Source organism: Castor canadensis, chromosome 13, assembly GCF_047511655.1.
Source record: "Castor canadensis chromosome 13, mCasCan1.hap1v2, whole genome shotgun sequence".
Taxonomy (NCBI): Eukaryota; Metazoa; Chordata; class Mammalia; order Rodentia; family Castoridae; genus Castor; species Castor canadensis.
The window spans coordinates 126,148,840-126,174,118 of NC_133398.1; the positions used below are offsets into that span (position 1 = coordinate 126,148,840).

Sequence of the window (25,279 nt, forward strand, 5' to 3'; positions counted from 1 at the left end):
CCAGTGTCACGAAAGACAAAGCAAAGAAGAGAAACCAAGTGCAACTGGTGATCTGTGAGGGATCCCCGATCCCACAACGAAAACGCACCCGAATGGACGCAGTTGTCAGAGACCTTTGCGAGGACAAGTGGAACCCCCCGTGTGGCGACCCCATATTCAGTCGTGGTGCCTCCGGAATACGCCAGCATTTCATGGGGCGGACGTACCTCTCTGGAGACACGGGCTGAATTATTTAGGGGTGAAGTGTGAGGACGTTTAAGGAAGGAAATGAAGGGGAAGGAAGGAAGGAGAAGCAGCAAAAGGTAAGCGGTGGGTCAGCTTTGGCGGTGAGCAGGTGAGGGCTGCGGTCTTATCTTACACAGTCCCTGAGGCTGGACATTTCTCACTGACGTTGCACTGACATAACGTTAGGTAAAATGTAAACACGCTCTCTCACTTTTTAAAAAAAGAAGTCTGGAAAGATATGTCACCATGATGACAGTCCCCGTGGTGAGGGGATAGGAATGAAACCAGAGGGATTTCAGCTTTTTTTTTTTTTGGTTGGGATTGGGGTTTGAACTCAGGGCCTCACGCTTTTTTTTACCTAGGCAGCGCTCTACCACTTGAGCCACTCTGGCAGCCAGTGCTTATTCCTTTAAAAAGCAAAAGTTGGAAAGAAAACCATGGGACTTTTCTCTTTGGGGAACAGCTCCTTCTTCCCCTGCTCCCCCTGTTCTCAGGGATGGTTCTAGGGATAATGGCGAGCCTGGGCTCCTTCCTCACAGCGGGCTCGGCCTCTACCTGTGGCCAGAGGACTGCTGCCCCTTGGCCAGGCCATTCCCAAATGCTCTGTCTAGGTGGCTCTGCTCATAGCTGAGCCTCAGCCTGAAAACGCAGGCAAGGTACAGCCCACTTCGAAGGAATGCTCATCTCCTCAGAGTCGAGGGAGACAAAGTCTGGTCCCCTGTCCCTGGTGGGATCCCAGACCGGAGAAAGACAGAAGGATGACAGGGCAGATGTGACTAAGGTCTGCCCTGCTCTGTTCCCAGGAGCAGCAGCAGCACTGCAGGAGGGCAGCACCAGCCAGAGTGGGGTCCACAGATGAGGCCCCTTTCCTTTCTCCCTCCTCCTACGTCTTCCTTTCTTCCTTGGAGCTTCGAGTGCAGGTTCAGTGGGAAGTCAAATTAGGTGCGTCGCACGCTGAGATCCACAAAGCCATCAAACACTACAAGGCTGAGAAGTGCTGAAAGCCGAGTGTGCTGCGATGGTGAACACACTTTTCTGGCCAGCCATGTAAGCTCGCAATCTCAGCCTGGACCCTGACCCTTCCTTTAAAATACTGCTGGGGGGTCGGCCGACCACCAGGAGTTTTCTGGGCATGTAAAGACTGACAACGCCACCTGCTTAAGGCCCAGCAGGGTGGTTGGCTTCTGGATTCAGTACTTAGACCCCAAAATACACAATTCATTCAAATATGGCTGTGACATGGCTTCTGAATTCTGGTTTTAATGTCCTCAGAACCCTCTCTAGTTGCTAATCCACCACCATTGTTCTCAACTCAGACCAGCTGACACCGCGTCCCGATTTCACCAGGGGGAGGAGCACGAGGGCTCATGGTGCAGTTAGAATGAACGGGGTTTCTGAACCATACCCCCATGCTAGATGTCACACAACCAAGGGAAGATCCCCAATTCCTGCCATTTCTGGGGGTACTCCTTGCTGTGCACCTTGAAGGTGACCCTTCTGTACAGCTACACACCATGTCTTGTCTTCATGACTACAGCCATCTTCTCCGTGAGGCTCAGTTGTTGGTCATCCCAGAAGCCTGGCTGGAGCTGGACCTGTCCCACTCATGGCAGGCAGCCAGGCTGAAGACTGATGAGGGAAGGATCAGGTGGCCAAAGGGGGGCGGACACCCTGTCACCCAAGCCAGGGACCCTGTGCCTAGCTAGCAAAATGAACAGCCGCAGAAGAAGGGGACCCGAGAGCCACTGGAGCTGCAGCAGCCTTGCATCTGAGCCTGCTCCACAGCCCGGACTCAGCCCCCTCCAGCAGTTGGACCTGGGACAGAGATGAGTCTGCGATCCCCTCGCAGCCCTGCTGGCTTCAGGAAGCCCCTACCTCGCCGGCGCTGTGCAGCTGCTGCACGACTCGCCTGAGGTCCTCCTCGCTGGCCAGGGGGTTCAGCTGGTCCTGGACGTCACACACAAACTGCTGCAGCGACATGAGCTGGTTGGGCCCGTTGAGCTTCCTCCAGGACGGCAGCGTGGAGATGATCTTCTCACACAGGTGTGTCATGGGAGGGCAGCCCTAGAGCGCGGGGAGGGATGTGGGTCAGCCCACGGGCTGTGGGGATGGGGGGGGTCTAGGGGTGACAGTGCCACTCATGCTCTCAGGGAGTGAGTCCCCTGTTGAGAACAGGGACGGCTGTGTTTCAGCTGCCTTGGAAGAGCGTGGAAGAGCGTGGTTATCTAACACGCAGCTTCGTCCGGGGCCTCTCAGATCCACTGGTCGTGGGAAACAGGGTGAGTGTTTGCAATAAGGTTTTCAGAACTGTGATTCAACCCACCAACTAATGTGGTCTAAGTCCCAACACCTCTCCCTCCCTTTCTCCCTCTCTCTCTGCCTCAGTTCCTCCCTCTCCCTCCCCCTTCTCCCTCTCTCTCTGTGACTCCCTCTCTCCCTCTTCCTTCCCTTTCTCTCTCTGTCTCAGTTCCTCCCTCTCCCTCCCCCTTTTCTCTCTCTGTCACAATTACTTTCTCTCTCCCTCCTCTCTCTCTCTGTCACTCCCTCACTGTGACTGTTTCAGTCCAGCAATGGATTCTTTAGGAACAGAGAGAGAGGACGAGAGATCAAGCATTGCTATCATTACTGTGGATTTTATCCCAAAAATTAGGTATTCGTGAGGACTGCTGTTAAAACCTTATTAGACCAGTTCTTGGTAACTGGCTTGAAAGTGGTTTTTAACCTTCTTAAGTTGGCTAAATGTGCCAGCCTGTGTTTCAGACTCATACGGTCCACACTGTCCTATCAGAAACCACACAGGCCACGTCTACACTGCTCTGATTTACGCACCCCTCTCAAATCCTGTCACCTAAATTCTATCCCTAATCAAAACCCCAGTGTTCTCAGGGAGGTTGTTTGGGGGCTGCACCTGCTTGACCTCAGAACGTGGGGCCAGGGCAGGTGTTTCTCAAAGCACACGGTGACGCTGCAGCCCCAACTGGACCCTTCCCAGGCTGCTGTTTCTTCCCCAGCCACATCCGCCGGTCTCTGAGCCCAGATCCCCAGGGCCAAAATTCCCATCGCTGACTGTGCCATGGTGGGCCAGGCAGGAGAGCCAGGCCAAGCTGAGGGGCAAGGGCTGCACTTCAGGGTCTCCCGGAATTCTGGCCCGGACCACCCCGGTGTTGGAAGGGGGCTGGCAGGGGAGACAGACACAGAGGTCCCGGCTGGGCAGGAGAGGGAGAGGGACCTCTGACCCGAGGCCAGACTCAGGTGTGGGCACTGCCACGCTCCCCAGAGCAGTTCCAGCAATTTTCCACTTAGCATGCTTTTCTGTTTCTTATCAATTTGGGAGCTAGAGCTCTTTGCATATGAAGAATAAAGAATCGTTCATCTGTCAAGTGCACGCATACCTTTTGCCCAATCTGTTTCACCTTTTAACTTTATAATCTTTCACCAGAAAAAAAAATTTAAATAAAGTAAGTGTAATAGGGTTTTCTTCTTTCTCCTTTTCCCCCTCCTCCTCTCTCTCTCCCTCTCTCTCTCTTGCACCCTGTTTTAAGATTTCCTCGGTCCCAAGTTATTTAAAAACATTCTCTGAATCCCCACTGAAGATATCTGTTGCTGTTTGTACATTTAAAAGGTTTAAGTTGGGGCTGATCTAACCAACACACAATGTAAGCCTGCTTGGAATTGTCACAATGAACCCCTCCTGTACAATGAATACATCCAGACAGATAAAAACTTCCCTATCCCATTCAGATGGCCACCGAATTGTATTAAATTTATGCAGCTTGGGACAATGAAGCATTAATGTGGCCTCATCTCCTGCTGTCATCAGTTATCTTTTAATTAGCATATACTAATTGAACAGGGGGTTTCACTGTGCTGTTTCCATTTGCCCGTGACATACTTGCATGACATTCACCCTCTGCTATGCTTCCAGCCCTCAGCTCCTTCAGTAAGTCTTGTTAATGACATCTCTCTCCTTTGGATTTGTCTGAACACCATGAAGCGCACTGGAATTGCTTTTGCAATTTGGAGAAGGAAATTTTATATTCAATCCACGAACTGTAAGAATTTCAGTTCAGATCAGCCTCCGATCTGCTCCACCTCTCCCGTCACACTTCTCCTCCATGTCCTAGCTCTCCCTCCTCCTGCCTCGCCCCAGAGCAACAGGACAACAGCACATCCATGCGGTCCCCAATCCTGATCCTGCTGTGAGGCCCTGTCCCCAAAACCAGAGCAACCAAGCGGGCAGAGCAGAAGCCCACTCCCCGGGCACGGCTGGCAGCAGCCAAGGTTGGGGCCAGGCCTGCAGGCTGTGCTCACCGAGACAATCTGACTCCGAATTTCTTGCAGGTGACTCCGAAGACCCTTAATGTCCTTCGAGCCAGAAGCGCCGGCATCCAGCACGAACAGCTTATTTGAGATGTGAAGGTCGTTCCCGAACCTAGGGCAAGAGCAGGGCTCCGTGAGCTGTCACCAGGTCTTCCTGTGCAGAGGTCAGGCTGGCCCCAGCGCAGGTGGGAGGCAGGGAGTCCCAGTGACCGTGCGGAGGCTCCTCTGTCCTGGGAACGCCACCGGGTCCCTCTGGTGCAGAGGTGTGGGGAAATCGGGGTGCACGGCCAGTCGTGCACACAGGAGGTCCGTTTCCACGCAGCTGCAGGAACATGGCGTGGAAAGCCATCGGCTACGCCTAGGGTGGGAAACGCGAGGCCCAGGTGCTCATGTCCCAGTGAGGACAGGAGACGCTGTGACTGAGTGCAAGCGGAATCCACCAGTCACACCACCGACCTGAGAACACTCCCAGACGATCCCGGTCCACGCCGGGAAGACAGCAGACGTGCATCCCAGGCTGAGGGTTCAAACCTGTGCCACTCGCGTATTACCTGGAGATGCCCGCTCCAACTGTTTTGATGGAGTCGCTATGGTCCCCTAAGCGCTCACGTGAGGGAGGCTCTGTCCCCAGGGTGGCGACATGCACAGTGGTGGAGGAGCCTTAAGAGGTGGGCCTGACTGAAGCTGGTGAGGGTCGCTGGGGGGCCGCCCTCCAAAGTGGCTTCTTGGGGTAACAACTACTTCCTGCACAAGGAATCTCTCTCTCTGGTTTCCTGGTCCACCATGCTGTCTGTCGTTCTCAGGTGCTGCTGTGTCATGTGTGACACGGCAAGGGGACCGTCACCAGAGTGGGTGGGTGACATGCTATGTGGACTTTCTAATCCAAAATTAAGAGTAAAATAAGTCCTTTTCTCTGTAAGTTACCCAGCCTCAGGTATGTTGTGATAGCGGTGGAAACGACCCATACAGACTCAGACTAATTTATGTGCTACCTCACCCTGGCACACTCACGTTTTATAAGTGCAACAACAGTGACACCCTAACACTTGAGATGAAATACACTCTGATCTGTTATGTTCAATTCTGTCCCACGACGTCCCATCCTGTCCCAATACAGAAAGTGCTGGCCACCTCCCCCTGAGTAATTGCATGTGGTTTGCAGCTCCCGTGCAGAGAAATGCTGGCGTGTGCAATGGTGATGAGTATGACAAGAACGACAGCTGCAGGACTCACAGAAGTCACCTCTGGGAGAGGCGCTGGAGGTGAGCAGAGAAGGAAGCGAGGGGGTGCTGGCGTGAGCCCCGTGCTCTTGGTCTCTGTGGGATTTGTTACGTGCGTGCTCACCGCGTGGACAGGAAAGAAAGCCACAGCACAAAATCAACCAAGGAAGAAGGACCTGTCGTTCTTTAGGGTGTCCTCACCCCACCCCTCCCCACCCCAGACAGAGGGCCAGGGGCCACCACCCACCTGTTCCTGATCTCCTTCAGCAGAGACGTGTCCTTGTCATAGCCAAACTCCCCTCCAGCTGGACGGGGGACATTCATAATGTCAGCGTGGGTGGCCACCAGGACAACTCGGAGTGGGTTCTTCAGCTTGCCGCCAAAGGCTGGGGAAAGAGAGGCAACCGTGTCAGGACCGGGGTCACCCTACCTGGCTGGCTGTCCTGCTCAGGTGAAGGGACACCATGGCTTCATCCCAGGGTTGTCTGCCCAGGTGACGTGCAGCCTGCTCAAGAGCCCAGTGTCTGCGGTGCAGTGTGGCCCTAGAAGGCCCCAGGACAAGCCCAAAGCTGGGCCTCAATGAGGGTTCTGAACAGGGGACCAGGACCGACCCCAGCCCACAAAGCAGCTCTCAGGGCTTCCTCCAAATGCTCCTGCCGTGTGAGGGGGGCTCCAAGCCCAGCAAGGGGGGCCCTTCACAGGATGGAGGAAACCCCATGAATGAGCCACACCCCAGGGACAGCTCAGAGAGAAAGGCCTGCAGCACACAGCAGGGCCTCACTGATGGGAGCTCAACAAGATGAAGGGAGAAGAAGGTGACAAAAATGGCAGCCTCTGGAGAGACGGAGCCCAGCGTATCTACTGCCCTGTGCTTTCTGCAAAGACACCGACTGCTGAGTCCTGCACTTGCCGGGCAAGGTTCCTGCTGTGCGCAGGAGAAAGGCTCATCCCACGTCATCCTCCCCAAGGAACAAAGGCAAGATGGCACAGTCAGGCCACCGGTCCTCTTCCCCAGGGTCGATGCATCTGCAGAAGGCAGCAAGCACCTTCCGTGAGGAACCCGGGGCCATGGAAGGAGGCTCCACCTGCACCGGCAAGATGAGCACGGCTGTAAGGAGCAGAAGGAGGCGAGAAACAGCTCAAGGAGTAGCTCAGGGTCCAGCCTTGGGGCAGGAGCATCGGATCAGGACACAAAATGCCCCCCAGGACACAATGCCTGGTAGAGCCCCAGTAGCTTCCTGGGGTGGACATCTCTTAGTGGGATGGAGACAGGGAGGAGGCTGCAGCGTGGGGTCTGGTGTGGCCACACAGGCGGGAGGTCAGGGCAGCGGCAAGAAGAGAGCAAGGCACTGGCCCGGGGGCTCTGCTCACCTATGGGCTCTTCAATTGGGACGAGAGACTTGAGGAAACTGAGCCAGAAAATCACTTGGTTCAGCTGGATCTCATAGGGTTCTTCTAGACTGAACACGACGATGTGGATGGACGTGGGATCGTTTGCAGCGAAGTAGTCATAGCAGCAGAAGTACACAGGATTTCCAGAGAACTCCCACACGCTGAAGTCGCCAACCCCTACGGAGAAAGAGGAGCAACGGTTACGGTCGCGAACCACCACCACAGGGCCTCTTGGCACTGCAGGGACTGTGTGTAGGGTCAGCGGCAGCCCGTGGCATCCATCGGTGTTAAGTGCACACCGGCTTCACCTACTTAGGCACTGACCTACCAAGGTCCTGGCCTGTGGGGTCCTCTGCCTCCTGGAAAGCCTTCATCGTGTTCTCTTTTGCCATGTCTGTGTCAGATCTACTCAAAACACCCTGGAGAGGTCCACGTGTGCGCGTGGGGTGTCAGCGTGTGCACAGGTACCTCGGATCCGAAAAGTGGCGATCTTCCCGTCAGAATCCACGAGTGCGTGATGGGGAGTGACTGCATCATCACAGCCCAGCTGTGGACATATCTCACCGTTACCTGCAGGGCTCGCTCCTGACCATGAGGGACTCAGGGAGCCAGCTGTCCTTTTTGTCCCAAAGCCAGGGGACATTTAAATAAGAGAACATAGGAGAACAAAGTGCCAGGTCCTGAAATCGGTATACATTGTAATTGGAATGGGTCAAGTATAAAAAGGTCCATGTGGAAGTCACTATGAAATGTCACTGGTGAGATCTGACCGGACCATTCCTAAGGCTCCCGGGGCCTCCCAGTGACCATTTAGAATCTCGACCACCCCCATCACTCCCCACTGGACACCCATCACTCCCCACTCGGGGCTTCTGAGCCAGACGTCTTGCAGCCAAGAGTCGGCCTGGGGTATCGAAGGCCTTTATAACCTCCCCTGGGGGCACGGGGGTGACAGCAGCTCAGGCCTAGCATGGAAAGTTCTAGGATACAGGAAGAGGCCTTCTGAGGGTTGGGCGCCTGAGTTGGGGTGAGGGCGCAGGCAGTGGAGCCCAAGGACAAGCCTCCCCTCGGTCTGTTCTGGGGAACACTAACTATTAAGGGAGCGAATGCACACGGAAGGTTCTAGTGGTTCTCAAAGCAAGGTCCCCAGACGAGCAGCCCGGGGAACCCTGGACTTAATGACCTCTGAGCCACTGTAAGGGGGTGGGAGGGTGGGGCGGCAGTCTGGACTGGTATTAAATGACCACGTCAGTAGGTAAACACTGAATACTGAGAGGTGGGCACCGTGGAGGGTGTGAGGACACTGGGACACTGCCCTGGGAAGGGCAGTTACTTTCTGTGAGAGCGGGCTGTTTTAAAAGACAAAGCCTGGGCCCACCCCGGTCTCTGGCTTCCTTCCTCCCCATTTTTTTTCCCCTTTGACCAGCACTCCTACTGTGATGCCGGCCACCATGTTGTAACACGGCAGGGGCGGGGGCGGGGGCGGGGGTGGGGGAGGCCCTCACCAGAGGTCAAACTGATGGGGCCACCTGATTGTGGACTTTCACCTTCAAAACCTCTTTTCTTTATAAAGTAGGCAGCCTGAGTATTTGGATAGAGGCTTGGAAAACGAGGTAACATAGGAAATTGGTATCAAGGAGTGGGGTGATTGCTGTCACGGTATCTGAAAATGTAGAAGCAGCTTTGGAACTGGGTAATGGCAGAGGCTGGGGCTGGAAGAGCTTTGAGAAGCAGGCTAGAAAAAGCCTAGAATTCTGTAAGCGGAGAGTTACAGGTGAGAGGGCTCAGGTGAAGAGCAGGCTCAGATTGGAGACTGGACAAAAGCCATCCTTGTTATGAAGTAGCTAAAACAAAACAAAAAACATGGCGGACCTGTGGCTGAGCCCTGGAGCTGTGTGGTAGGCAAAATTTAAAAGGACCTAGGACATTCAGCAGGCAAAGCGTTCACGCTGTGCATCACTGGCCACTTTCAATGAGTTGACAGTCAGCCTTGGGAGCAAAAGGGAGCAGCACAGGGATCTGGAAAAGTCACACTGCCTGTGAAAAGGGCTAATAAAAAAAAAAAGTGGTTTGTGCCAGCAAGACTAGCGTGGCTGTCAATGGCCAGGAAAATCAGGAAAAGACCACAAGTGTACCTCAATCTTTGAGGCTGCCCCTCCCATCGCAGGCCCAGGGGCTAAAGGGTAGAATGGTTCCAAGGAATGGGCCCCAGGCCCTCCACGTGGCTCACTGCCCAGCCACCTCGGGGTTCTGATGTCTGCTTTTCACGGTTCCGTGGGGCCCGTGGGGCCCGTGGGGCTCCTGCCATGTGGTGCGCACTGCAGAAATGTAGAGCCGACAACACGGGGTCACGGTGGCTGCCACCAACCCTTCACAGCAAAGATGGTGACGCCTCTGGGATGGAGCCCTCAAGAGGTCTTCTCTAGAATGCCTAGTGGGGTCACGGGAGTGGACCCGCAGCTGGGACCAAAGGAAGGCTGAGCCACCGACATCACGCAGTGTCAGCTGGGGACAGCCTGAGCCCAGAGTCACATGGATGCTGGGCTTACAGCTGTGAGATTAAATGTCTGCCCTGTTGGTTTCACTTCTGCTTTGGGCCATCTACCCTTTCTATGTCCTACGATGACTTTTTTTGGAAAGAGGAATCTTTACCTTATCCCTGCTCCACTTGCTACATCTTGGGCAAGTAGCTGAATTTTTTTTCTTTGCAGTACTGGGGCTTGAACTCAGGGCTTTCACCTTGAGCCACTCACTCCCCCTTTTTTTGTGAAGGGATTTTTGAGATAGAGTCTCTTGAACTATTTGCCTGGGCTGGCTTCGAACTGTGATTCTCTTGAGTAGCTGGGATCACAGTGTTGGCCACCTTTTTTTTTGTCAGTTCACAGCTGGAAGGAGGTTGTCTTAAGCTTGAGATGTGACTTTGGACTTGGGCTCTGAATGATGTTGGGAAAGTGTGCTTAAGGCCTTGGGACCAGCAGAGATGAAGCAGTAACAGCTCACGCTGTGAGAACAGGAAACTCACGGACCAGGGACAGTACCTGGATGTGGCTTGTCCCCCAAAAGGTCACACACACTGGTGGCTTGCTCCACACTGTGGTGGTGTTTAGAGGTAGAGGCGGGGCCCAGAGGAAGGTGGCTGGGTCACTGGGTCCCGCCCTGAGAAGGGATTCTGCTGGTCTCTTAGAACGAGTTAGTTCTCATGGGGGTGAACTGCTATTTAAAAAAAAAAAAAAATCAAGGCTGGTTCCTTCCTGCCCCGTCTAACGCTCCCTCCGTCAACACGGAGACTGAACGGATGGGGCTTCCCAACCTTGACTGCTCACCCTCTGAGACCATGAGCTAAATAAAGCTCTTTCCTTTATAAAGCATCCAGTCAAAGGCGTTTTGATATCGTAATAAAAACAACAGATTTCCCTTGGAAATCTCTTCACTTGGGAATGCCTGAAAGGGAGGAACACACTTGGCCGGGCATGACCGCACGTGCCTTTAATCCCACCCAGTGCTACGGAGGCTGAGGCAGGAGGTTCACAAGTTGGAGGCCAGCCTAGGCTATGTAGTGAGTTCAGGGTCAGCCCAGGCTAGGCAGCGTCCTGCCTTGAGAACAGACACACTGAAAACTTTGCTTATGCTCGGGGGTGTCGGCCCGCCATGCTTCAGCTTGGGGTCACTCCTGGTTGGCACAGGACTTTCTTTGGGTGTGACAGGTGCTCTCTGGGACAGGCTCCCTTTGGAGCGGCCGAGTCAGAGGGCGATCGGAGGTCCCTGCCTTGGGGGGCGCTGGCGGTGGCACGTACCATTCAAGTAGGCGTTTTGGATGTCGATGGCTTTGGTGGACTGGTCGTCGGCTGAGCAGTGCAGGTGGTGGGACGGGGCCACGAACACCTCCAGCATCCCCTTGGTGAGGCCCGGCTCAAACACCATGCTGCGACTTTTCACACTCACGTTCTCGCAGCCAGGGTACAGGTTGTTGATGCTCACGGACACTGTGGGCCAGGAAGGAAGGACGGACGTGAGGCCTCGTGGAGGGCAGCGTGGGCTTGCGCTCCCTCCACTTTCCCGGGACTCTCGGGTCTCTGCCCTGGGCCAAGGCTGACCGTACAGACTGCATTTCTGAGGCCCGCTTGCTGACTGACTTCTGGAGAGGGGCAGCCGAGGGGAGGAGCGGGAGAGGGTTAAGAGGACACCAAGGCCAGGCCTGTCCTCTCTCTGACTCTGGCCACGTCTCTGTGACTTCTCCCCCACGGCGCCAGGTTCTCCCAACACTTGGGCTCCTGCCTCTTGTCCCCTCAGCCTCAGATGTTCCTAGCCTCTGGGCGCATCACCGTCTAGTCTGTGTTCCCTGCGTTCTGCACATGACCGTCTTTTTAACGAAGCGGGCGCCTTCCCCTCCAGAACCCCGAGCCACGCAGAAGTGCGGCACTCTGCACGTGTCGTCATTTGAGGTTGAGTGCACGGTGATTTTTATAGATTTTAGTCTGACTATAAAGATATAAAGCTTGGGGACTGCAAGGGGATGACGTCACCCAGGTCGACACGGTGAGTACTCCATAGGAATCATGATTTCAAGTCTCACAAGAGCCTCGGGATCCCCCAGAATGTGCTTGCCCGGGTCCCTGTGTCCAGGGCAACCGTCTGACAGGAGTGCACCTGGTTAGTGGCCTCGGGCTCTTCTGCTTACTGAGGAAGGCAGGCAGTATTTGCTAGGTGGCTGTCATTCCCGTACCTTGGTGGCAGTTTTCGTGAGGAGGATGAATGGTTTTTGTGGGGAGGATGATGTTAGGGCGGGGTTTGTATACAGCAGGGTTAAAATAAATGCTGAAACCACGGGATGAAAAATGTTCTGATTGTGAGCCTTTTTTGCTAACTACCGCCCCCTACGGCCAACAAGTGGGAGCGGCATGGAGCTCCCTGGAGAGGGCAGGAACGGCCTCTCAAGTCCCCTCTGACCCGTAGGCCCACAACTCCACAGCCAGAGCCCCGAGTGGGCTGAGTGACGCTTGCGTGTGGCTCTCAGGCACCTGGCGAGCGTGGGGTGAGTTAGGGGTCAGATCTCCACCGAATCTTTCGGTGCCACCTCCCACGCTGGGGGCTCTGCGAATTTGTCACAGGAGATCACTGTGTCACCCTCCGTCCCACCTCCGGCTTCTTGCACGGCTCCCAGCGCCCAGGGGAACGAAGACAAGAGCAGCGCCGGGTCGCGGAGCAGTGCTAGGAGCTGTGGGAAGCAGGATGGCAACTGTGCTGCAGGCTACAGGGAGGAGCCGGATTCAAGGCAGCAGAATCTCGTTACTTTGGGGACTGCAAAACGGCCTTCTTGTGCCCTGGAGCAGCTGCCGGGCCACCTGGGTTTTAAGTGATGGGGACCACTCGGGGATATGTATCTCTTTCGCCCCTGTCTGGGTCCCCCTGGAGGACACCTTGGGTCCAATCCACCTCTCACACTGACCAGGCGTGACCTTATCCAGGGTCTCACGCTCCAAAGCACTCGGGCTGTCCTTTCTCCACTGGTCACAGGGCAGGGTTTCGCACACGGGTAGGAGGCCTGCTCTGCGCCCTTTCCAGTTCTAGAGGACTCTTGGAGTCGGGGTGGAGGTGGAGACCGTGGTGAGATAGGGAGCCTGTGTGTGTCCCTCTCGGTGGGCAGCTGATAACCGGTGCCAGGCGGTAGGGCGAGTCCAGTGTGACCAGTACTTCCCCTTCCGTTTTTCGGGTCAGCGCCCTTGATCGAGAGTCTGGAAACGAGTGGAAATGTCCTCATCCCTTTCCTCCCTCTAGATAGAACGTGGCAACCGGTGAGGCCGGTGAAGGCCAGGCCCACTGCAGGCTGGCGTTCACCTCACCCAGGAAGTCACCTTAGGTCTCTCCGGGCCTCAGGTTACTTTGCTCTGAGATGGGTTTATAATCTGACCTCATGAAAACCAAATGAGGTGACCCCCACGGAGCTCCTGGAATCCAGGTAGCAAGAGCTGTACTGATCCCACAGGCCCTTCTCACGGGCCTGGGTTTTACCAACCACCCTGCAAGCTGGACAGCCTTCTGGGGTTCCCTTGGCTTTCTCGTTCTTTTCTGGCAGGTGCTACTTCCTCAGACTCACACTTCCTGAGTGAAGGGTGACGTTTGGTGCCCAGAAGAGGTACAGTATATGGGGGGGGGGGGTCCCGTTCCTTCAGCTCCTGCTGGGAGCTGAGCCCCCGTCCTCTGAAATGGCAGGGTGCCAGGAAGACCTGAGAACATGGAGCTGCAAGGGTTTGCATAAGAACGGCCCCTCCTTTTTTGGAGAAGCTGGGCTCCTGCTACCTGGGTGAGGTGAGGCAGAAAGAGAAGGATTCAGCTGGAGAAGGCAGCTCTGAGCCTGGGGTGACAGAAAATAGGAGGTGAAGCCTCCTCACCAGGCCCGCCATGGTCCTACAGAGAGCAGGTGAGTGGTGCATTTGCCCCGGCACCTGTGACCAAGTCTACCCAGGCACTGGCTAAAGCCCAAGGTTACTACATCATGGCGGTGTCTTATCTAGAGGCAGAGACGGGAGACCGCCCCCGAGGGAGGGGAATGGACGTTGCTTCTGACGGGTGCGGGCTCATGTGTCCTGACTGTGATTTCACGGAGGCCCCTTTCCTGCTATGGCTGGAGCAGTCTGTCATCACTGAACGAGAGGAAGGGAGGGGGACACGAGGCCAACAGGCCAACATGTGACAGCCACCAGGGCCACAGGATCCCATCATCCATGACCAGACGTGGACAGGAGAGGGTACAGAAGGCAACAGCTCGGGGAGACGCAGAGGCCACCTGAGCTTCCTACCTGTGGGCTTGGTGGCCAGCGGGGACGGCGGGAACCGGGTGGAGTTGGTGGAGGAGAGTCTGGGCCTGCGTCTCCGGAAGAAACTTCTGAGCAGCCCACACTTGAGAGACTCCACCAGCGTGGTCTTCCCAGCCCCCGAGTGACCAAAGAGCTTCAGCTTGATTCTCGCCTGGAGGTTCTGCGTGGGTCGGAGCTGCTGGATGAAGAGCCCTCGGTGAGTGTCCTGGACACAGAGGGACGAGAGCTGTGAGTCACAGAAATCGAGCAGCCTGTGAGGACAGACGAGGCTCACACCTACAGTGCAGACCAGTGGCTCGGCCTCCACTCCGTGTGTGAAGAAGTCGTGCAAAAGTCACACCCCACCCAAGTCACCATTTTGAAGTGTGTGATTCAGAGACTCTGTGCATGTCCAGTGCTGGGCCAGGGCCACTGTCACCTCGTTCCAGAGCACCTCATCCCAGAGGGGGCCTACCCACTGGCAATCCCTTGCGGTCCCTCTGCTCTGCCCCTGGTGACCTCCTGCTCTGACTTCTGTCTATGGCTGGCCCAGGTCCATGCCTGACAATTCAGACGGAGGACCAGTGATGCATCACTGAGAGCATGAGCTGGGGGCTGGGGGCTGTTCCTGAGTGTGGAGGGTCTGGTTCTTTGATGGCGCTGTCATGGCAGGAGGGTGGAGCCCACTCCTCCATGTATGATGGGTTGGCCCCTTGACAGCACCATCACGGCCCGGGATGGCGGACCCTCTTTCTATCGGTGTGAGAGCTCTGGTCCCTTCACAGGAGGGCAGAGCCTGTTCCTGTCCACATGGGGGGCTGGTGCCTGTAGGGCACTGTCCCAGCACAGGCGGGCACAGCCTGCTCCTCTGAGCGAGGGTTGGCTCCTTGAGGGGGCTCTGATGGTGTGAGAAGGAGACACCACAAGAAACAAGACTACGTGCTGTGGAGGGGCTGGGGACACAGCACCTTTCTCTTTCTCCTTCTGTGGACCTATAGGGAAGGGCAGGAGCCTCCCCACCACGGGGTCATTCCCAGATTCACTCACTCACTCGCTCATCTGCAACACAAGGCTGTCCCATGTGCTAAGCCCAGTCCAGAGAGCCAGAAGATCCAGACACAGCCCAGATCTAGAGCCCTGGGGAGGTACAGACACTTTCACAACACGACGTCAAGTACATCACAGGTGCTTTTGACCGGATGGTGTTGCCCAGGTACCGAGGCCCATCTCAGAGTCTATGCAGGGGGCTTCCTTCCTGCCACCCTGCCTCCATCCTCTCCATGTACCCCTGCCTCATTTCCACCACTGCCTGTCCTATTTGGAGCTGTTGCACACAGCCTGAGGTCTTTTCCTTCCTCCCAGTTGAAGAGGACCCCGCTACTCCAGCCTGACTTCTATGCATCCCACAAAACCCATCGTGCAACCTTCCTCTCCTTAGCAGGCTGAGGGCGCGCACAGCTCTCCATGGCCGTGGGGAATTATGCAAACTGTAGAACAATTAGAGCCCTGTCCTTGCAGAGAGGGCAGAGACGGCACCTCAGAGATCTCATACCTGGCCGGGCCATTTCCCCCGGTTCTATAATCCTGAGGAGCCCTCACTTTCTGTTGGTCTCTTCCAGCTAAGCTACTGTAACTTTCTCCATTGATAACTGTGCGGTTTGCAAACTTGTACCACTCCCCGGAGGACTCCCAATTATCCTAGCCCTGGGTTCCAGTTCTACTTTGGGACCAGTCTTTCTCAGCAGGAGCGACACCGCCCCCTGGTGGGCACCGTGTAGCATTGCTGTAGTATTCTTTGGGATGCTACCTACGCCAAACGCTACCTGTGCACAAAGTATTTTCCCTAGTGAAGATTATTCCTGGGTCCTTATGACCTGGGAGCTATCTGTTGCGCATTTATATAGGAGACAATCCTGTTAGCAAACGTCTGAGCTTAGGACTGAAGTGCATTTTACATGGAACCCAGAGGGACCGGGCGGGGAGGGCTATGTTTTAACACGCCCTGACTTTTCCAAGACGGCGACTGCCGTGTAACTTGGTGCTTGCGCACCCTTCGCCCAAGCGCTGCTTTGTGACCGCTTGTCCCGTTAGCACCAGTTGCCCAGCCGGTGTGGGTGGGAGTTGCTCTCAGGAACTCGGGGCATGGGAGTGGCATCTTTGGGTCTCACCAGTCTCACCCTTGCCCTGAACCGCATCACGTCTTCGGGGTCTGTTACGCTCCGGCCTGGACAGTCTTCTGACCTGTGTGTGACGCGCTCTTCTGTACGGGTTTTATTTCGGGCGTCACAAATGAGGTTGCGAGAAGCCAGAGCACGGAGGGGAGGAAGCCATGTCTAGGTCAGGAATCGCACCTCACTCTGGTTTCCTCCAACCCCAAATCTCGATGGGTTTACTGAGTGCCACACAGGCAGAGGAGGGCAGGGATCTGGCCGGGAAGTCCTCTTGTTTACTGGCCGTGGAGTTGGCGCAAAGGAGGACAAGGCTCTATTCTGACAGGCGCTCACGGGGGAGTCCCCTGGTTGACATGGTTGAAATGTCCTGTGTTGGGGTGGATCGGCCCATAAGACTGGGTGCCCCTGGCCTGCTGGAGGAATCCCACCCCCCTCCAATCTTCTGACCCCTAAGGGTCGGCCCTCCATCTTCCTTTGGGATCTGGCAGTCCTGCCCACACCTGTGTCACACAGAAACACTAGTGGCAGTCACTGTGTGCTGCAGTGACCACCTTCCATGGTGAGCAGCTCACGGAGCAGATGGACGTGCTTTCTACCTCTTCTTAGTGACAGCCACACAGAGAAGACCTCTGCAGCAGCCCACGCCTGCTTCACCCGTGACGGGGAAAGGCAGAAACCCTGCTTTCGGCTTCAGTCCCCTCGTGGGATCCAGGGACACTTGTTTTGGTGAAGGAGCGCTGTCAGGTCTGGCCTGCAGCTCACCTCTGCCTGTCCCATGCCCTGTGGGTCCTGACTCGGGAACCTTGGGCAAACACTGCCGTCCTGGCCTCAGTCCCCGAGGCCCGTCCACTCTCAGAGGAGTGGAACCACGGTAACCTGCACACTCTGCTGCCCCGGTGTGGCTTCTAGAAGTGACTCCAGACCTACAGGGTGACTTGATCTTAGAGCGGAGGCTAAGCTGTGTCTCTGCCTTGCAGGTGTCGAGAGCATAGCTATTCTGAGTTCCCAGGTGGGCAGCGGATGGCAGTGTGTGTGCCCCCGTTTCTTGGGCTAACCCAATAAATGGGGGGGGGGTGAGGGATGGAAGAGACAGCCACAGGGAACGGAGATGGATGCATGTCCCACGTGTGACGTCCTCTAGCGCACGTTAGACTTTCACTCACATTCCTTGCTTCAGCCTCCGGAAACCCCTGTGCAGCTCACAGGGGCCGTAAAACCCACCCACAGCTCACTGCTAGGTTTTTCCCAGAGGACGAGAAAAGGGGCTCCAGGCCACCTCTCCTCCTGTCCCTGTGTCCAGACCAAGATGGACAGAGCTCCCCTCAATCTTGAAAGGCAAAAAATAAAAAATAAAAAAGGAAAATATCCTTGGGTCTTCTAGCTTCCTCATCCTACAGGAAGACCCCTCATCCTCCTGACTGAGAGCCTCGGGGAACCCAAACACAACTAAATCAACACGGCTTTCCATGATGGAAGTCGTGAAGGTGCGCACGGGGGGGTGTATTTTCACTTCTCACCGCTAGATGGCGGAGCAGGTAAGGTTCCCGGCCCACAGGCATCTTTCACGAGCCAGCGGCCTGTGTTCTCCAACACGGGAGATTTAGAAGGTGGCGTGAATCTTCATTTATTTGGAGGGGAGCACAAAAGCCCACCCACAGTCTCTACTTAACAAAAGCTTCCTGAGACCAGGGGTGCCCATAAAGCCACCTGGTCAGGCACTAATGGGTTGGGCCAGGCCAAAGCTTGTCCACCACACACCCCTGGTGAGTGGAGAGCTGGGATTGTTTTGTGCTAACTAAACTTTGCCTTCAGTGTGTGCCCCCCGGGTCTGCGGGGGGGACTGGGCCACACACGAGGCCCAGGACACTCAGGGTGTTGGGGAGGCCCCCTCAGGGCAGACTGAGACCAGCATGGGAAAGACCCCAGCTCCCACCTCCGATCCAAGGAGTACAGAACCCTGGGGGTGGTCATGAGGTGGACCTGTAGGGCAGGTTCTAGTCCTGTTTGTGACTTTCATCATTTACTCCAAATACACACAGCAATGTCAGCCTCTATTGCTAATGGAGCCTGGACAGCCCAGCCACGCACCAGCTCATCCACCTGGGCGCCAACACCTCCTCCTCCCAGGGCTCTCTGCCCCATTCCTGACCTTGACCCTGCAGCATGAACGATCAGAGGGAATTCCTACAGCGAAGTCAGGTCTCACACCTGCCTGCTTCACAAGCCCGGGTGGAACCAACCTCCTCCCCAGGTCTGCAAGCTGCACCTGGCTCCCTGACGCCGAGCATCCGTCAGTGCTGAGCCACCACGCTCAAGGTCTGGCACTGCCTGTCACCCTCCTTTCTTGTTTGTTCCCTGGAACAAGCTCAACTCAGCTGCCTCAGCCCTTTGCACTCACTATTCTCTCTCCCTGCCCCCAGCCTTCCTCTGCCTGACTCCTGCCTCTTGTCCTCCAGGTGTCAGTTCCAATGTCACATCAGAGAAGCCTCCTGGTCAGCCAGGTTAAGGTGCTCCCACCCATCACTGCACCTCACTTCTTCCTAGGTTAGTGCCCTGCGAGGCACGGCCACCAGGGGTCAGCAGAGCACCCTGTAGAGACCAAGATGGCGCCTGAATCACCACTCAGCTCTGCCCAGTTTGCAAACCAGCCACAGACAGGAATAAGTGAATGGACATGGCTGTGTCCCAAGAGACTTTCACCTCTAGATCACTGCCAACCCCTGACCTGCCCTACACTGGTATTTTTCTCATTTTGGTCACTGGCTGGATCCCTCTTGCCACTTCTGCTCACTGTGGTCTCTCTAGTGCCCAGAATGGTCCCTGGTGCACAGCAGATCTGGGATTTCTGTTAGATGTGTGCACGAATGAATGTTCCTGGGGAGCTGCACCGCTCTCTGGAACCCTGCAGAGTCTCTGGGTTTCTAGTTCCCTTTCTTCCAGCCCCTTGTCCCCCGGCAGTTAGCTTTCACCTTCTTGTCAGGAAGAGGACGGAGCCTGTGCAGGCTGAATGACAGGGAGGCCCATCCACGAGCCAGCCGAGGAAGCCAGATAAGGCGATGTGGGCTCCACACGCACAGGATGCAACTGGACCCAGGATGCCACTAGTTATACTGGTGTGCTTTACTCCTGGTCATGTTTTAAATTTGGGGCAACTCCCAATGCTGTCCTGTTTCCCCAAAATATTCCTGGGCACCCTTCCACTGTCTAAGCTTAGGAGAAAAATCTGATTAGAATGGCAAGCAAAATAAAATAAGCCAACTCCCCAAGCCTCTGAAACTATTATTTTAACATCAGACAAGAACGGGGTTTACCAGGACAAACAGCAAAAATGGGTGTCAATGCAAACTCCACCTACCTTCTCCCTGCTGTCAGGACCCAAATCGTCCTTTTTCCAAGGTGAACAGGGAGCTAGGTTTGGCTAGGCAGCAGAAACGATTCTGGGCAGGTCTGGGGGGCTGTGTGGGGCTTTGCTTCCTGGTAGGAGTTGCACACAATGGAGCAGACAGGTGACTTCCAGCCAGAGTACAGCTGAGGGGCCTCTGGAGACACCCCGCCTCCACCCCAAAGCAAACTAGCTCGGTAGGAAAAGGGATCCTGCAAGTCAGGTTCCCACTGGGGCTGACTACAAGACCCCAGTGTGATGACCCCGACTTGATAGGAGATGCAGAAGGGTGGCTCTTGGGGACACTGCCAGAGTTCCAGCCCCAATTCAACATGGTGACCCTACACAGCTCAGCCCTGTCCCATGTACTTCCTTCTCTCCCAGCCCCGGGCTTGACTTTGACCCGCTCAGTCCGTCCCACCCCACCCGAGGGGGAGGTCCCTTGAAGGCAAGGCTGCAAGGTCCCTTCCTTGTCCTGGTCACCTGACAGCCTCTCCTGCTCCCCTGCTGGCCCCTGTGGACCCAGGCAAAGCAGAGGACTTCGATTCTATTCCAGAAGCCGAATCTTCCCTGCTTCCCCAGCGAATGCCCAGAAGCACATCCCTAGGCAAGGTTAACTGACGAGAGGAAGCATCGCTGTTGCCGTGGACCAAACAGAATGGCGGGCAACTGAGACCAACATCCGGCTCTCCCAGCCACTGACCCCTCCCCGGGAGTGCGCTCTGTCCACCTGCAGGGGCTCCTGGGTAAGGGGTGGCGGGCTGGTTATCTCGGTGAAGTGGCGGAAGGGATGCTATGACATCCCTTGGATGCCAGGAACCAGAAAGATTACACAAAGACAGGACGTCCCACCCACCCAAAAGGCCAACGGTACCCTGGTGAGAGGAGAAGTGACGCTGACAAGAAAACAGTACTGAATACTCCCGAACCAACCTCTTCCCCTCCGGAACCCTCTGTTCCACGCAGGTTGTCCATAGGAAGCTTCCTCCGGGTGGCCCAGATTTAATTACAAATAAATGTATCACCTTGGCTTTTCCTGCAGGTACCGCCTGCTCCTGTCGCAATCTACCACCACCACGTCCAAGGCCAAATCCCAGCGTTGGGTGAACCCAAGTGCTAGGCACAAAGGCAAAACACACAAACGAAACAACAAGAAAAGTGACAGTGTGATTACAAGTGCTCCTTTTCTGGCTCACCAGGAAGCTGGAGTCTAGAGTCACCTGGAGGTGACAAAGGCGATCCAACAAGAGGGTCCTGTTGAACACCTTTTCTAGAAGACCCTGCTGAAGGAACCAGGAGCCACGGCCCACCAGTGGCCCCACCTGCTACTGGCAGGTGGCTCAGTGGGCTGTCTAGAAAGGCCGCTGTCCTTGCTGGAATCCAACCGTGCTCCCTGGAAGGGCGTTGGGGGACGGATGGGTGGCCACGTCAGGTCAGAATCTCAGCTCTGCCTGAACCCGAGTCGTGTGGCTCGGTGCCCTTGGCGCTGGCCTCCTGCAGGAATGCCGTGTCCCATGAAACCTCAGGGAGGGCCAGCTCCACCCAGGGGCTTGAGTGATGCTCCGGTGTCCCCAACACAGGCGCCCATTGTTGACACGCTAACATCCAAGCAAGAGCTCTGGCCACAACAGCAAACACGTGGTGCTTCCTGTGTGCAGGTGCTCTTCTCAGGACGTCATTCACATCAACCCATCCAAGCCTCCTCACCCCGCTGTGAGGTGGCACCACACTCACCCCGCTGGATACGTACATGGGGACACGGAGGCACAGAGGTGTATGTAAGAACAAGGCAGGGTTGGGACTGCAGCCCCGGCCACCTGACACCCCAGGCCGTGCTCCCGCTGCTACCTTGCACAGAGAGGTGACAGAGAATTTTTGTAGATTCTAGGGACAAGGGGTATGGTGTCTTTAAATCAATCACAGGACGATGATAAGTACTAAATTCTGTAATACTCCCCTCCCAACCTTCCTTTAAAAATGCAGGCACCCGGGGCCAGGTGTGGTGGGAAATGCCTGCAGTCCCGGTCACTTGGGAGAAGGAGGTAGGAGGAGCACCCTGGGTAAAAGTGCAAGACCCTACCTGAAAAACAAAGGAAAAGCAAAAGGACTGGGGGAGAAGTTCAAGTGGTAGAGCGCTTGCCTGGCAAGCTCGAGGTCCTGAGTCTAATGTCACCGGTACTGCCAAAAAGAAATTAAGATTAAAAATGCAGAAACCAAAACACAAAAGTGCCAGTCAAGGAGAGAAAGGAAAGAAAACCTCCAACAGGGCAGGAACCCACCTGCACTAAATTCAGCATTCTAAGTGGAAAACAGCCCCACCTTTCCCTGCGGTGCGGGGGACCAGCACCCCACAGGCTCCTCGTTGTTCATTTTCTGATTCTAACAGTGCAGAAGACGTGGGCAACGGGCAAAGGGGAGAAATACCTTGCACGCCACCACCATCCAATCCAACCCTGGTACCATTTCGCGCTCCCTTTTAGGGTTTGTTTTTCCGAGCATCTTTTCGCTAATTTTTTTCAGGCTTGCCGCTGTGCGGTACACCTGGGCTTGCCTACAAGTGCAATGGCCTCCTTTGAAATAAAAGAATAGGGAAGATGGGTACTGACACACAGCACGGTCCACCAAACGCCGCCCCTCTGCAGAGGGCGGGTGCCTTCTGGACTTCAGAGTCCTGGGGTGTCATCTGGGCTTTGCTGAGGTGGACCGATGCATGTCCCCAGAGCCCCCTGCTCTGTGATGAGCTTTGCTCTGTGGAGATCAGCACTCAAAGAAAGAACGTGACCCCATGTTCCTGAGCGCCCTGGCGTGAAAAGTGCTGCTCTCTGCAGGTGAGCGAGGCCAGCCAACGCCTGCGAGCTACCACTGACCACTGGGGACACTACGCAGACCAAGGGCGTCAGTGGGCTGACACCTCCCTTTGCAGAACCCCCGAGGGAGCAGGTCTACACACCTGGTGAAGGGATGAGGTCTGCACAAAAACCCTTCCCCGGCCCTTAATAAAGTGCTTCTTCCTACCAGCGGACCCTCATAGAGACCGACACTGAACGAAGTCCACAACTCACGCCCACCCAGACTCCATCTCTTTTCATCCTCGGACAGACACTATTATGGGAACCTGACTCAAGTCAGCGCCGACATCTGACTCGGTCTAGAAACAGGCTCTACGTCCAGAAAGAAGCATGGCTGCCAACTCGACAGCCCTGCCAAAGCCACAGCTGTGGACTGGGGTCTGGGTTGTGTTTTGTGTGGCTGATTTCCTGCTTCAGAAGAACTGAATTGGAAAATTAGGACACTTCACCTAAAAGTCATTACTGACCATCACGGTGAGGTTCTCACTTAGACTTCCTGTTTGAGCAGGGGCGAAAGGCGGAAAGTCTTCTAGACTTAGCTCTCTCTGGCATCTCCAGAGCAAAGGGAAGACTGGACCCCACAGGGTCCAGGTATCCACCTGGTGCCTGTGTGCACAGCGCACAGCATCCCAAGCTCAAATAAATGACCGATCACACACCCTCCCTCGGGTCTGCTCTAACGGGTGTCAACTGTATACACTTGAGACCGTTGGGTTTTCCAAATCTAAATTCTGTCCAAGGAAAGAAAAGCTCCCAACCTACGTCCTCACTCCCAGACCCTGGGACAACTGTGAAAGTCATGATTCCAGTGGGCGTCAAAGGAAGGTGACCTTCCTCTCTCCTGAGGGCACTTTTCAGCTTACATGGCAGAGCATGTATCTTTTTTTGGAGGCCTCGGGTTTGAACTCAGGGCCTTCACCTTGAGCCACTCCACCAGCCCTATTTTTGTGTTGGGTTTTTTCAAGATAGGGTCTCACAAACTATTTACCAGGGCTGGCTTTGAACCACGATCCCCCTGATGTCTGCCTCCTGAGTAGCTGGGATTACAGGTGGGAGCCACCGACACCTGGCTAAGAAATCTTTCTAAAGAAATCCTAGCACTTGGGAGGCTGGGGCAAGAGGATTGCTAGTTTGAGGCCAGCCTGGGGTACTTAATGAGACACTGACAACCAAATCAAACCAAACACAAAACAAAACAACACAAAATTTTCCTCCAAGGAAAATGCATGACAATTTACTACACGTTACTGTTGGTAATCTAACTTTTAAAATGCATCTTAAAGAGCATCTTGGTGCATAAAACAGAGTCCTCGCTTAGAGGGTGACTATTTCGAAGGCTCTCGATGCACGCTGCTTGTGGTCTGAGCTTCTGTAAACCTTCGTGCAACCATGTCTGACAAACAGAAGCGATACCCAGGATCTCAAAACCACAGAAAAGGAACAAGTCCCAGGGGGTGCTCTCATTTCCCTTCCACCTTATGGGGCCAAAGTGTTTTTCAAGGCCAAGTGTAGAAGAAACAGGCCAGGGACCGTAAGCATGCCAACCCCAGGACAGGGACAGGGGCTCTTTCTGAACCCTGTGTCCGAAGCCTCCTGCTGTCCATTCTGACAGTTTGCAAGGGGAAAGTCACGTAAGAACAGCCAGGGAATTCCAGATGGATAACCAGGAACGTCTCACCTTTCGGAGTCTTGCAAGGAGTCCGGCCACGTGGTCGTGCTGCTCCGACTTAGCGAGGTCCTCTGCCGTCTTCCCATCCTGTTAAAAAACAACAACAACAACAAAAAAAACCGGTTAGTTAGTTTCTTTGGTCTGCAAAAGAGAACTGGCTGTGTTCCACACACGGAATCCACGGGACAGAAACCAACACGACGGGCTGCGTCAGAAGAAAATCACGCAGACGGAAGGGGCACGTCCTGGACTGCTGCCCTGTGTGGGAAATCCTTATCTATTTGATGATCCAAATAACTACCCTGGGTGAAGGGTTGGCGCTCACTGGCTGATGGCTCCCTGCCCTGAGCCCCTTTCTTCGACCAGGTGAACAACCGCAAGCGTCATCAGGGTCTCGTCAGGGCAGGGTCCTGTTTTACAGTCATCCCACAATCACTGTGCACGCCACAGAGAAGGCAGCGGTGGTCTAGCAGACTACTTTGATTTCGAGATGGTCGGGAGACCGAGGAGCCTGGTGCACGGCAGTGCCTGCTTTTTAATGAGACGGCTCGGTCCTCACCCCAAATGCATTTATTTCTGTTTCTGCATCACAAATGCAGACAAACAGGCCTGCGTATTTAGGGCGAGAAATGGTTCTCTGAACGTTGCATGCATGAGCCCTCGGGGTACATGCTGGGTGAGGCTGGGTGAGGCCGGTGCGGGGGATGAGCTTCTGCAGGGATGGGGAAGGACGGCGAGCCCGGAGCTGCACCTGCAGGACGGCCTGAGGGAGGGGACGGCTGGACACCAAGCAAACAGCTGCGTTGGGGAAAAGCAAGGGGGAGGACCACAGGCTCAGAGAGGGACCCTGCAGAGAGACCAGAGGCCATTGTATCAGCAGCCCCAACCCACTCCGCTGGATTTGGCAGGGAGCGACAGCTGGCCTCTTCCAAGGTTGCTTGCTGCGTTTCTCTCCTTTATTAGGGTGACTGCACCGCGCTAAGGCGTTGACAGCAGCACCTGAGGCCTGGTGGCCTTTTGTAGCGTGGGTGGGTTTGCAGTGGGTGAGAAGGCGCCCCAAGAAGAGGACCCACCCCACGCAGAGCACCGGTGCTAGCTGGGCCCAATGCCGCACAGGACAGACCCATTACTTTTGGGGCAGAACAGCGCTGTGAAAGAAGAACACAGCAGGGAGAAAGCCCACACTACAGGTCAGCACGTGTCCTGGAAAAGGCCACGTCGGAGACATCTCTGATGTTTCAGCAGGGACAGCCAGGG

The 25,279-nt window shown here is 55.3% G+C and overlaps 1 protein-coding gene across 4 annotated transcripts in view; it reads right to left on the reverse strand.

Moving 5' to 3' along the window:
- The window catches only part of Dapk1 (death associated protein kinase 1), a 127,181-nt gene that overhangs the window by 9,317 nt on the left and 92,585 nt on the right, over nt 1-25,279 (reverse strand). For all 4 annotated transcript variants that reach the window (XM_074052609.1, XM_074052608.1, XM_074052606.1 and 1 more), the window contains 7 exons: nt 24,032-24,109; nt 13,955-14,177; nt 10,952-11,140; nt 7,137-7,334; nt 6,013-6,151; nt 4,537-4,657; nt 2,101-2,289 (listed from right to left, as the gene is read on the reverse strand). In XM_074052609.1, the coding sequence (XP_073908710.1) occupies nt 2,101-2,289; nt 4,537-4,657; nt 6,013-6,151; nt 7,137-7,334; nt 10,952-11,140; nt 13,955-14,177; nt 24,032-24,109 (1,137 nt within the window). The remainder of the gene's footprint in view (nt 1-2,100; nt 2,290-4,536; nt 4,658-6,012; nt 6,152-7,136; nt 7,335-10,951; nt 11,141-13,954; nt 14,178-24,031; nt 24,110-25,279) is intronic.